Source organism: Grus americana, chromosome 2, assembly GCF_028858705.1.
Source record: "Grus americana isolate bGruAme1 chromosome 2, bGruAme1.mat, whole genome shotgun sequence".
Taxonomy (NCBI): domain Eukaryota; kingdom Metazoa; phylum Chordata; class Aves; order Gruiformes; family Gruidae; genus Grus; species Grus americana.
The window spans coordinates 48,075,830-48,089,764 of NC_072853.1; the positions used below are offsets into that span (position 1 = coordinate 48,075,830).

General features: G+C 40.5%; 1 protein-coding gene across 4 annotated transcripts in view; it reads left to right on the forward strand.

Moving 5' to 3' along the window:
- Positions 1–2,910: 2,910 nt before the first annotated feature.
- TRAPPC8 (trafficking protein particle complex subunit 8) overlaps positions 2,911–13,935 on the forward strand; it is a 54,796-nt gene continuing 43,771 nt past the window's right edge. For 2 of the 4 annotated variants that reach the window (XM_054815753.1, XM_054815754.1), the window contains exons 1-3: positions 2,911–3,284; positions 10,032–10,226; positions 12,884–12,967. In XM_054815753.1, coding sequence (XP_054671728.1) covers positions 3,128–3,284; positions 10,032–10,226; positions 12,884–12,967 — 436 coding nt within the window. In that variant the 5' untranslated portion in view covers positions 2,911–3,127. The remainder of the gene's footprint in view (positions 3,285–10,031; positions 10,227–12,883; positions 12,968–13,935) is intronic. The other 2 variants (XM_054815756.1, XM_054815755.1) reach the window with 1 other exon arrangement.

Consider the following 13,935-nt stretch of genomic DNA (forward strand, 5'->3'; position numbering starts at 1 on the left):
TAACCTAATGAAGTTTAACAAGGACAAGAGTAGCGACCTGCACCTAGGGAGGAATAACCCCAGGCACCAGTAGAGGTTAGGGGTTGACCTGCTAGGAAGCAGCTGTGCAGAGAAGGACCTGGGAGCTCTCCATGAGCCAGCAATGTGCCCTTGTGGCCAAGAAGGCCAATGGTGTCCTGGGGTGCTTTCAGAAGTGCGTGGCCAGCAGGTCGAGGGAGGTTATCCTCCCCCTCTGCCCTGGTGAGGCCACATCTGGAGGACTGTGTCCAGTTCTGGGCTCCCCAGTTCAAGAAAGACAGGGAACTACTGGAGAGAGTCCAGCAGAGGGCTACGAGGATGATGAGGGGACTGGAGCATCTCTCGTATGAGGAAAGGCTGAGAGAGCTGGGTCTGTTTGGCCTGGAGAGGAGAAGACTGAGAGGGGATCTCATCAACGCTTATAAATATCTAAAGGGTGGGTGTCAAGAGGAGGGGGCCAGACTCTTCTCAGTGGTGCCCTGTGACAGGACAAGGGGCAATGGGCACAAACTGGAACGCAGGAACTTCCATCTGAACATGAGGAAAAACAACTTCACTTTGAGGGTGACAGAGCCCTGGCACAGGCTGCCCGGAGAGGTGCTGGAGTCTCCTCTGGAGATATTCAAAACCTGCCTAGATGTGATCCTGTGCAACCTGCTCTAGGTGATCCTGCTTTAGCAGGTGGTGGTTGGACTAGATGATCTTCAAAGGTCCCTTCCAACCCCTACCATTCTGTGATTCAGTGATTCTGTGTTTGCATACACAGAGAATAAATTTTGAGCACACAAATATAGGTTTAGAATGCAGAGCTGCTCTAATTAAAAAAAAAAACCCTCACAAAACAAAACATCAAAGCATTTACAAACTTTGCCCTGTGTAAGCAACAAAAATGAGTTTTCACTCTGTAACAGCTACTGAAGATTGCCAGTAGCTACACATTGCCTGTTTGGAGAGCAACGAATAAATGAAAATTGAATCTCTGCCAGAAAGGCATAATAAGGGTCAGAATTTTAAAATAATTTTTAATGTCAAGTCATGTGTGAACAGGATTGGGAGTTTTTCTGATCTACTTCAATCTACCAGATGTAATTTGTGTACTGTTCTGGAGTAATGCAACAAGAGGAATGGGGGAGAAGCACTGTTGTTCCAAAGCATCTGTATGGAGGTCATACTTTAAAATATCTGTGAAAACATTAGCTGGAATAGCACTGGGGAATTTCCAAATGTGGATATGCTATAAATATTTGCAGAATGTTGGCCTTCAACTTTTTCTATAAATCTAGCCAAGCCAAAATATTTTTTTTTATTATTTAGTAGCTTTTGGATAACATTCTCAGGACTCAATCTTGAAAAACCGAGTTGGATGGCCTATTAGTTTTTTTCTTACTGCCTACATTGAATTAATAACTAATTTTTAATTCAGAGAGGAAGTGGCTGACCCAACTGATGTAGATGAATGAGTTAACACTAATTTCCAATTTAATGAATTTGTTAGGGAAGACGATGAGATATTCTTTTTCCGAGTTTTATTTGGTTTTCAACTAGGATGTATTCTGTGTTATCAACTATAAAAATAACCTCATCTTCCTTTTGCTTTTTTTTTTTAAAGGTTCTTATAGATGAAGATTTACCATGGAAATCAGTTGCACATAGAGTACTTCTGGCAGTGGGAGAAATGATGCTTGGCTTCTTAGGCCTTTGTAAATCACGCATCTAAAAAACAATGTGTGATCTCCCACTGAAACCAACTGATAACATCACCTCTGCTTCTGACATTTGCATTTAGGAAGGACTGATCTCATGTTTTAAGTCTTCCCTCAGAATAAGCTCTCTCTCCTGTACTTACCTGGCTCACTTCAGTAATTCGCAAAAACTTCCTGCCTCTGAGAGGCCTGCCAAATACTCAGAAATCGGCTAATTATTTCCAAACCTTACTGTTGAAATCATGTTCTATTATAGCCTTGCTAAGCCTTGATTTCCAAAGACGTACAGGCTTTTTTGTGATGTTTACAAGCCCCGTCCTAAGGACTGTCCCTGACAGCATGTTAAAACCCAACCCTACTACAGTACTCCATTTGTAAAGAACATATTCAAAATTATTTGTTAATTGTCACTGACCACCACTGTTGTCTTCCTTCCATATCACTTCCTTACTCAGGTTACAAATGTAAAAGGAGAAGTCTCTATATTATCATGCATTAATAGGTGGATCTCAAAAATTAGTTTGCATGATTTTCATTTTATGCATATAATTAAGCAGTGACAGGTCTGTCCGAGAAACTCCAAACAATTCTTCACTTTTTAACCATAATTGCTATTTTTTTTGAAAATAAAAACTCCAGAACTTTTTTTTTGGGGGGGGGGGGATGGGGGGATGGGTTAATAGGTCTGCAAAATCCTGGCTGATCCAACGTCTCCCTCCTCCTGCACCTCGTTTAATAAGCAGTCCCTCCGCTGGCCGAAAAGCCGCCCGGCTGCCCAGCCGCGGCGGGGATGTGTGCGTGCGGCGTGAGGCGAGCGGCCTGCCCGGCGGCGCGGCTGTCACCCTGGGCCCCGACGCGGGCAGGAGGAGCGCAGCGGCTGGGACCAGGAGCCGAACGCCAGCCCTCGGCCTGCCGCAAACGAACTTCCCGGCGTCAGGGTCGACCCCCCAGGCCGGGGGCAGCTGCCCGCCGCCTCAGCGAGGCGAAGGCCGTTGGCAGCGGTTGGCGGCGGCTCCCCGCGCCCACTCACTCGGAAGTCACCAAGGGCCTGAGGGATGTGGCGGGCACGCTCAAACCCACCCCCGCCCGGCCACCGTCGCTTCCCCCTCCTCGGCCGCTACCGCCCGTGCGCGCCCCGCCCCGGCACCGCCCCTTTCGACCAATCACATGAGCGGGCGCGGGGGCCGCCGGGAGCGGGCGCTACCCGAGGGGCTCGGCTGAGGTGCAACATGGCGGCTCTGGCCGCTTGCTGAGTGGTCGGTGACCGCGGCGTCGGGGCAGACGGCCGGAGCGGGAGCCGCGGAGAGGCCGGCGGCGGGCGGACGAGGCGGGAAGCCGGCGGAGCCGGGCAGAGAAGAGTGGAGGAAGGTGGCGGGGCCGGCTCGGCCCCCCGGGCGGCGGCGGCGATGGCCCAGTGCGTGCAGTCGGTGCAGGAGTTCATCCAGGACTCGTTCGTGCCCTTGGTGGCCGCGCTGTGCAGCGAGGAGGCGGAGAGGCTCACCCGCAAGAACAACCTGAGCTTCGCCGAGCTGGTGAAGCCCTTCTGCCGCCTCACCTCGGAAGGTCGGTGCCGGGAGCGGAGCGGGGCGCGCAGCTTGTTTACCCGGGGCGGGGAAGGCGGTGCCGCCGCTCCCTTCCGCCCGGTGGCCTCCCGGGGGCGAGGGGTCCCGCCCGGCCTGGCGCTGCGGTTGTCTCCGCGCCTGCTCTGCTGTACCGCCCGGCGAGGCTGAGCCGAGCGGAGACGGGAGGCGAGACCCCTTCCCCCGGTCCGTGGCGGCAGCCGCTCAGTCGGGTGTTACCTGGAGCCGTGCCGGGCTCTGCGGAGGTACGCGTTTGCCGGGTGGCCCCAGGTGGCTGCTAAGTCTCTTTAATTCGATCTGTTCTTCTCTGTGGAACCTTGGAAGCTAGGCTTCTCCTGGAGACATGATAGAGCACACAGCTGAAGAGAAAGGTGTCTCTAAATCTAGCACTTCCAAACTAATTTTTTTTTTTGAAAAAACATTGCTATTATAATAATCATACCTGACTCCTGCTGTACATCTTCCTGGATTTCATGTGTGTGGTAAGGCTGTTAGTAAAGTGCTCAGTCGTTGAAAGTATGGCCAGTCTTTCAGAAACACTAATTGTAATTTCAGTTGCAAGTGTTTGCTTTCACTTGCCTGTGGTTTTATCCTATGTACTTCTTTTTGTTGATCTTTCTGTGGGTAAGACCCGTGCAAAGAGAAGGTGGGAATCGAGCTGGTTATGTGACATAAGTGAAACGACCATGTAAAGTATAAACAAAACTGGAAATTGACCACTTAAGAGAAAAACCCCCAAACTGTAAGAACCCTAAAGATAGGGTTCTTTTACTTTAAGTTACTATCTGAATTTAAAAAAAAAAAACTTAAGCCATGCTTTTCAAGCCACTGCTTGCAGAACAGCAATCAGAACAGAACTGCTCGTCAGAATAGCAATGAAGTGACATTTGACAGATTTTGTTTCTGACAGACACTTAGCTCACACTTCAGTGTCTTCATGTCATGTGTTGAGGAAGCAGTGCAGGAAAATGAAGCTTGTCCTGTCACTTGAATTAGAATTTTGCACTGCTATTTAAAAAATTAATGGTACCAACTTAAAAGCTAGTATGTGTTAAAATCTGCCTTTATTCTGTGGCAAGTCTTAATAACTTACTAACCATAACTTGTTTATAAATGTTTTTCCCTTTGTTTAGCAACACTCGTGAGCTATGTGGGAACGTAGCAGAGATAAAATAATAAATGCAGAAGCTCACATCCTTGGAATTCTGAAGTTACTTACATATCTCTCTAGGTTCTTTGTGAAAGGCCTTCAAAATGCATCTAGCAAACAAAACCAGGCAGACTATTCAAAATGAAGCATTCACTCTGAACAATACTTAATTCTGTTGTCACCTAGGTGTAACTCTTTTTGTTCCAACTATTGTAACATTTAAGGAACTTGCAGACCTGAATCATCCTCAGTGTTCCCTGTGTAAATGCAGACCTCAGTGTTATGTCAATGTTTATAAACTAAGCTGTTCTTCACCCTCTTTTAATAAAGGAGTTAGTTATGGCTAAAGATTAGACTCCCTCCCTTGATATATCGTAAGACTTTGAGCTTATTGCTTGAGAGACTGGTACTGACTTGACTTCTGCTTTCTTCTAAAAAATTGTTAAGAAAAGCTCCACTGTTTGATTGTCATAATTTGATAGTAATTTTGGATGTTTCTCTAATTGGTCTCCTGTAAGCTCTGCTGTGTAGTAATGAACACCCTTGTGAACTGCATCTAAATCACTGTGATACAGTTTTAATTTCCTAATTTTGCAGCTGTGGCCATTGTGACGAGCCTTTGAGAAAGGGCATCCTTGCTGTTCTGCGTAGGCTGCCTAACTTCTACAATCTGAACTATCCTGTTCGAAAACCTCACCAGAGGGTCAGAGAACCAACCGAGAAGCTGAAGCTTGGTACAGCGGGTTTTGTTGCTGCACTACTCTGTATGCTGATACAACAGGCTGCAAGCTGGACTGCAGTTGTTCACTCCAAGCTTGGCTTCCTCTTCTAGCTTCATGGAAAAAAACATTGCTACATGCTATATGTAACTTCTTGTGGTGAAAGCCAGCTTGCATGAGGGTAGGGAAGGCAGTACTTGGCATCTTCTTCAGGCAGAAGAGTGGTTCAGTGCAATAAAATTTCTCATGAGTTTGTATAATGGTAAGCAGTTTCTCTAGCTTCAGAATTTGTGGAGCTCCGACAGGGAAACATGTTTGTTGCAGTCTGCACAAACACTATTGCCTAGTGACACTGTCAATTGTATCCTGTGCACAAGATCTGGAAACATAGGATAAGTTCTTAAATTCCTCTACCTTAATAGGTTTGACCAGACTTAGCAGTTAAATTTTTTCACGGTGCTTTTCATGTCCAGTTAAGAAGAGGAGGCATGATTAATGATCCGATCATGGTACAGCAGAATGTGTGTACCTGCACATGCCTTAACAATCATGTGTTTCACTATTTATGACTGTTTTGATGTCTTCACTTTTAAGCACAGTTTTTCTTAAAGGAGCATGAAATACTGTCTTTTTTTTTAATTAATACTTCTGTCTTTACTTAATGGCTATTTCATTGAATTTGTAATGTAAAATTGGATTGACTAGTATTTAATATCTTTAGAAGTAAGCTGTCCCGTGTACTTGTGCAAAACTTTAAAGTACATGTGTTACTTCCTGAACTCTTCTATAACTTGAAGAGCTCAATCACTGGTTTGCTACTGCATTTTGAGTCCTGTTACAATACAGATTTTTCTCTAAAGTTTAGGATTTACATAGCTTATGAGACTGCTGAAGGGTGCATGTTCATTGGTGTTCTTGCTTATGGAAGCAGTGCAGTTATGAAACAAATCTCCTGATTTAGGTGCAAAACAGTTGATAGGAACTAAGCTGAGCTTTGTACTATGCATGTATCAATTGGCCTTCACATCTCTGCCTAACGTGCGAAGGACCAGCCCACTACTTGATTCTTCACGTGGTTTTAAACCACATGCTTCTTGTCCAAGGAGCTCAGGTTATATCTAATTTCAAGTAGACGCTCACAAACATACATAATATAGATGTAGAGGGGGGGAGATTCTGCACTAATCAGTGTTAATCCACTCATCAACTTCTGCCTATCAGCAACTTGCTAATGTTGGTCTAGCCAAAAATACCCTTGCAATATAGCAAATTGTGATGGCAGGAAATCCTGAGCACAGGTTCAAAATCCTTCTTGCTGTAATCTTTAATTTCTTGGCTAAGTCAGTCACTTCTTGTCATTGAAGGAGAAATGGTTTAAAAAGTGAGAGAACAACTTTACTGTCCCAGTAAGTCTTTACTTAAGAGGAAAACAAAACTCTTCTGAAACTTCCATTTTCCTTTGGTAAAGGAAGCAAAAGTATATTGTAGATTTTATACTTTCAGATTTATTCTCAAAGTGGCAGTCTGTCTTAACTATTGTGTTTGTCAGTAACAATTGATACCTAATTTAACATACATATAATGTATAGGTAGGTTTTCTTTAAAATAGCATCCTGTTTTTAAGAATCTTTAAAAATACTATCTGAGCTAATACTGTTTTGGTGGGAGGGAGAATTACAGCATACACCTCAACTAGCAAGTGTCACTTGAAGATAGCTTTGTTGACTCTTAAACCAAAGTGGTTTATGTCTTAAAAAGGGGGAGCTTCTGATAACGGTATCTGATTCTTAAATATGTGCTGGAAGTAAGGAGGTATTATGGGAATGCTGTGCTGATTTGATGAGCTTAGTCTGATGTTAAGAATTCCCTGTTCGTGAGTATTTTAGTCAACATCTGAATATTCTCAATATCTGATGAGAAAGATCTTGTTCTAGTATACATTACTACTACTATTTCTTGCAAAACACTTTCTGAAATGATCTTATGAACACTTGAAGGAAACACTAGAAATTTTTTAGTAGGGATTAAGGTAAGAGCTTTGTGGGGTTCCAAGTATGTCCTTTATGTCAGTCCTTAGGATTGCACATATGTCAGAAGTGTCATGTGTGTCTCATATGGAAATACATTTGTTCTTCATTATTATGGCTATTATATTTTAGGAGAGACACCAAGGACGAGTTTGTGTTACAGATGCACTGGTAAAGGCAAACTGATTTCTTAGTTGTCTGTCCCTCCCACTTCCTCTACATTTGATCTTTTCAGTAATCATGTGGCAGTAGGGTTGATAATTTACCTATATGATAAGATGGGGAAAAAAATTCCTCCCCTTTAGCTTTCTGATAGAAATGCTGAACTGGACCAATTAAGTTTAGTTAGCACATTGCCCTTCTCTGTGTTGATATAGCTGTATGATGCAGTTCAATCTGAAACTTATAGCTGAAAAAAAAAGTACAGATTTTTAGGTTGTTTTGGGCAGGATCAGTTCTCTAAACTGCTTCGTACTGTTTTCCCGTGAGCGTCAGTGCTGGCTAGAGGCTGGGAGTGAATGTGTGACTGAGGAGGGTAGAACTATGCCAGTCTAGACTTGAACTGCGATAGAAATCTGCTTTAACAGCTGAGATGGACTGTAAACACATCTAGTGTGATCTGGCTCGGGCTGCGTAGTTACTACTTCTGAAAAGCCTTGTGGAAAAGGTGTGGGGTGTTCTCCAGGCTGGAGGGAACAGAAGACTGTTTCAGACCTTTATGGTGTGAATTTTGTGGTTACTTGCAAGATGAGGAGAAGAACAAGAATTTTTCTTTGTGCTGCCCATTATATGCCTTGCAGTAGTTTGTGAAAATAAAATGCAAAGGAGTTGAGGGCTGTGCTGTGGGGCACATGGTAGCACCAGATGTCTTAGGTAGCTGTACTCAGTGTGTCCTGCTTGCACTTAGTCTGGCTCGCTTGGTGGTGCATGTGGCTTGAAATAGGGGAAATGACATGAAAGATCAGAGCAAACCCAGAATTGTAATGTCTGTTGAAAATGGCATAAATACTTTTTTTAAAAAAAAAAACCAAATGGCTTGAGGGAGCAAGTTTCACAAAGATTGTACAAAGGGAGCTCTGCATTTACAAATCATGTGAAGCTCAAGTAACTTCTTATGGTAAAATCTAACTTTATAAGATACTAAAGAGGCTGTAGCCCAGTCAAAGTTTAGTGAAAAGATCGGGGCTAGACCTTAAGTAGAAAGGTGGACCAGTAAGCACAAGTGTGTAAAAAAAAAAAAAAAAAAAAAAAAAAAAAAACCAACCAAAAAACCCACCAAAAAACAAAAAAACCCAAAACCAAACAAAAAAAAACAACAAAAAAGACCCCCAAAAAACCCCCAAAACCCCACCCACCAAAAAACCTACCACCTTTCTTGTGATTAATCACTTTTTGCTTTTCAGAATACTGAGACATTTTGAAAAACAACAAAACCAGCAAAACAAAACCAGGGACTTAGGGAATAAAAGCAATCGCATGTCATTAAAGAAAAAAGTGAAATTTGCCTGGGATGATAGTTTTTTAAACATATAGAAAATAAAGGTACCCTGTGTATAGCTGTCAGTCATACAGAATTTCAACTTTAACTTTCAGTTAAATACCATTGTTCGTTAATCATCTTGCTGGACTTTGCTGCTGCCTTGTCCTTTAGGCTTGGTATTGACCCCCTTGTGTGGGCTTGAGACTCTTTCTTTGGTGGTGGTGGTTTCTGTCTGATGGCTTTCTTGGAGAAGTTGGTCTTAATGGGAGGAAAGTAATTTTTGGATAAGTAACACAAAGCCAAAACAGTTTAAGTTACAGAGTGCTAATAACATAAGGCTGATATCACCCTTTTCACATCTGTTTCTTTTTTTGAATATTATTTTCATTGGTAACAGTCTGCTTCACTTTTTCTAATTAAGCAACCTCTCCACACCAACAACTTACATGCTTACCAGCTGTTTGTTGTTCTGTTGTAAGCAGTAGATCCATGGACACTTTCACTGCATTATTGGGATTTTTTTGAGGCTGCATGCAATAATCCACTATTTGTCAGACAAAACTCTCATGGATAATTGTGAAACTAGTATTTAATACTCATAACACTTTTTCTGGTTTTTAAACAAGCATGTAAAAGTGAATCGGGAATGCTGGTATTACTAACATTGACTTTTATTTTCAATTCATTAATCTTAACTAGAAGTTTGTCACTCAAGAAATGTAACTTCAATAACATTCTTTTAAGATAAACCAGTTGCGTGATGCCATTTGGAGAACAGGGGAGTTCTAGAACCATTTATTTAAAACAAAACCCAAACAAACTTGGACTGTAGTATTAAAAATAAAAGGATATGTTCATTTTGGATGAACTAATATTATGTTACTCCTGTCAAGTTTCTTGAATGCTACTATTGTATACTGGGATTTTCTTGGAAACTGCTGACTCCTTGGAACATGAGATGTTATGTGACATCCATATGTGGTTGCTTTAGGCTTTCTGTGCAAGTTGAGTACATTCCACAAGGAAGGGAGTGCAGTAGTGGAGGGTATGGATTTTGAGTGCTTTGTTACTCTGAGTGGATATTCTTATAAGCCAAGATGCTGTGTTTTCATCAGTTTGCCGAGGTAAGTCTAGTGTTGAACATAAAGTAATTTTTCATTCTTGCCTTCCCTGCACTCCAGTTTTGATACTCGAGTATTATGGACTGTGATCTAAAATAGATGATGGAGAGGTTTAGTGAAAAAAGTAATCTTTAAAGAATTAAAAGGATCTGTTGGAGAAACACTAATTTATGGTAACCATTTTAACTCTCTGTTAGACTCCTCAACAAAGCCTATATTTTTTTCTCTTTCAGTTCACATGAGAGATCCTAATAATCAACTTCACATAATTAAAAATTTGAAGATTGCTGTCAACAACATTATTACTCATCCACCTCAGCCTGGTGCCATTCGAAAACTCTTGAATGATGTTGTGTCTGTCAGTCAGCCTGCTGAAGGACTAGTAGCTAATGTGATCACAGCGGGAGATTATGATCTCAACATTAGTGGTATGTAATGATATTGTATTTTTCCTAACTTAAACTGGAATTCACTGTAAAGCTTCTAACTTTGATTTCAACTTCATGGCATGTATTAAAATTACTCAGAGTTGATCAGCTTTGAGTCATTGTTTTTACTGAATCTTCAGATTTATCAAATTGTTTTGGTTTTATATAATGCTTAAAGAGTGATTGAACTTAATTGTTAAGTTAATGTTTCCTAATGTTGTGATTCTTCTGAACTTGTGTTAAATCATTAGATGATTTTAATGTAGAAAATACTCATGCTTTGGCTGTGTTAATAGCTCATCAGATGGGAGAGGTTTTCTTGTTACAAAACTGACATAGTGACTTGTTACACTTGGTTGAATAAGTATCAGAATTTATTTATAATGTTAGTACTAATATATACCTTTATGTTGAAGTTAGTCCTCCTGGCTTCTTCTGTTTTTATTTATTGCTTAATGCATAGAGTTCATGAAGTTGTCAAAAGTTTTAAGAAAAATGTTTTTGAGGAAAGGTGTCTTGTTTTTTTGCCCAGAAACTCAGTGCGTCATATTTCAGTCAAAATGGCTGGAATATTCTAAAAATGTATTTTTTTTTCCAGATCTCCAAGGGTTAAGACATTGTGAATAATATTAAATGAGATCTGATCTTGAGAGCTGAGAAGATTAAACTCCTCCCAATTAAGACCCTAAGCCATTAAAGCCTTTGAGTACATACTTAATTCAAAGCATGTATGCATTGCCCTATTTAAATATGAGTAATTTGTTGTACCTGAAGTTCAGCATGCAGTGAGGAATTTGGCTCTGCTATAGCAAAAGACTGATGAAACTTCATGAGGATTAGTAACTGATGTTGTTGTAGTATGTTGATTTTTTTTTTACGTTGACGATAAATTGCATAATTCTACGTCTTTTGATACCTGGTTTACAAGCCACATCCTCAACTTGATGTGAAATATTGATAGTAAAGGAAAAGACTTCAGGCTGGAAATTCTAAATTTTGAGAGCTATTGGAAATTGCACCCTTAAGTTTCCATGCCCTTGTTTATCTGTGAAATTGGCGAATTGCCTTTTTTTTGTGAAATTTATTTTGAGGGAAAGTCTGCTTCAATTCTAGAGATTGGAAGACTCTAAGAAAGCAGAATGGTTTCAGTGAAGAGACTTCCATAATATTTCTAATGATCTTAATGTAGAAGCGAGATGTTGGAAGGAGGGAAGAAAAGTAGTGGCTATATCAAGCCATACTTTGTAGTTGTAGAAGCAAATAACTTTTTTTTTTTTTCCCTTATTTGCTGCTGGAGCCTCAGATATACAAATTACTTGACTATCTTCTCTCTCTCAGTGATCAGATTCTTATTTCCATTCGGATTGACTATATGCTTATTTGACAGAAGGAGAGATGTATAAGCTATGTAAGATCATACAGAAGGACAAAATCATGTAGCAACTTTGTAGTTTTGTGGTACCCTGTTTTAGCACAAAACACTGACACAGTGTTCTTGATTAAACTTGGATCCCATTACATTGTAGGAGGACATGAGGAAGTCCCTAGCTTGTCAGAGTTCCTTTTCTACTTAGTAAATACTCATAGTTTTCCAAGAAACCTTTTTTCCCAACTTTATTAGAGCATTTTATTGAAAACCAATGGAAGCATTCATTCCTGGCAACAAAACATAATCTTTTGGCATGGAAATGTGAAATACTCGATTCTGTTCTTTAATTTGCTCTTTTTTGGTGAATTAGTTTTCTAGGATAGCAATATTAAAACACATTAAGTTAATCTTTAATGATGGTCAAATGCATCCTGTTTAGAAGGAAGACACAAACATTGTTTAAGAAGCTCATGCATGAGTGTTTCTGCCACTGGGCTCATGGTCCTGCTCTTTTTTTTTTTTTTTTTTTTTTTTTAGAAAAGTTTTGGAACTGCTGTGGTGAATTTGTTTAATTGTTTGTAATCCTTCTTTGTTACACTTGTTGTTTAATACTCTTACAGTTCCATAATCTTCTTGTACTGAGAGACCTGGTTGATTGCTGAAAGGGTGCTTATGTTCAGCCATGCCTGCTTCTCCAATGTACTGGTGCATGTGGAGAGTGAGGAAAAGTGATCCTACTAAATACTTAAATTATTTTTCTTCTCTCAGATAAGTTTTCTGCTGGATCGCTCCCCGGCTATGTTTGTTCAGGGCTGCATGATGCTAATGCTGGCATGCAGCAATGCAGGAATATGATGGAGATACATGGTTGCCCCAACGTTATCCCTTTCAGCAGCTAACATCTTCAGTTACTTTAACTGTAGTACTACAGGCTGAGAAATCTCAGAAATCAGTGTCTTACATTTATAGTATCTTCTAACTAGAAAAATAGAAATAGTATCTAAATAAATATAACTTAATTCTTTACTACTTCATAGATTTTCTTTTTTACTCAAGCCCAGAATTCAGGCTGAACCAGAAATTAGGACTGAATTCTAATAAAGTACACTGTCAGATGTCGAGGAGCCTGGAGTGTTCATGATTAAGATTAGCTGGAATCAAATGTCTTCAGTCCCTGATGGGCCTGCATGCTATAGACTTTCTACTTCATGCTACCACAGCGTAAAAGCCAATAGTGTGTTTGCACCTGACCCTTTTTAGTATAACAATATCATGTTTTTTCTATCAGATCGCTCAGTTAAAGCTAGTGTTCCTTGGTACAGTAATTGGAAAGAGACACTGATGGAACTGAACACATCCACGTTTTATTCAGGTATTTTTTTTGTGGTTGGTGCCAATTTGCCAAATTGCCCTTTATTTCTTTTCCATGTGCCCCATCCACCTTTCCTTACCATCTGCTACAACTGTTTAGCACCTTTCTTGGCGTAGATGTGTGTTCCTCCATTTTTTTTCCCTCCTAAATGAAAAATTGCTGGTGATGGTTGTTTAATTTTTCTTTTAGTTACATTTCTACTCCTGTTAACCTAAATCATTTGGTCTTTACATACAGTCAATAAGTGCAGAGTGGTGGTGGGAAATGACCTGATGCTGTAAAAGCACTGTCTTGTTTGATCCTAAGGAACTGTATACTGTCACTGTTCTGCATTTCAAATGTAAATACTTTCTGCTTCCCTATAGAACTTCCTTCTCAGGGGATAGTAGCACTTTTCAAATTGGATCTAAAGTGCTGCCTGTACTTAGAGCACATATGCATCTGCAATATTGACATTTTTTTCTGGACTATGACTCTCTTAAAAAAAGCTTTCTAATACATTTTCACCTAGTTTATAAGACTTATTGCTACCAAAACACATTGGTTATTGACCTCTCAACTTACAGTGAAGCTCTGTAAGTTTTTCAGTTTTAGATATTAACAAAGTTTATGTCTTTGGTTAGTAATAGCTATCCTTTCAATAGTGTCTATTCAGATGCTGCTAAATGCCTTCATTTCTGAATGTGCTAGAGTACCTGTGTCTGTGAAATTCATCTTGGTAAGTCAGGTTGCTAAAAAGTACAAAACTTCGTGAAGTAGACTTCTCTTCCTTAAGCTGTTATGTACAAATATTACTTACCAGTTTATTTTCTTAACAATTTCTGAACACATGAACAAGTTTGTCTAAATGTCAATTCTGCTTATTTAGTATACTGGACACACATTACTGGAAAAATGCAAAACATATAGGCCTGTGTAGCTAAATGATGGTGTTGCTATGCACTGCTATAACCTCTTACGAAATGTTA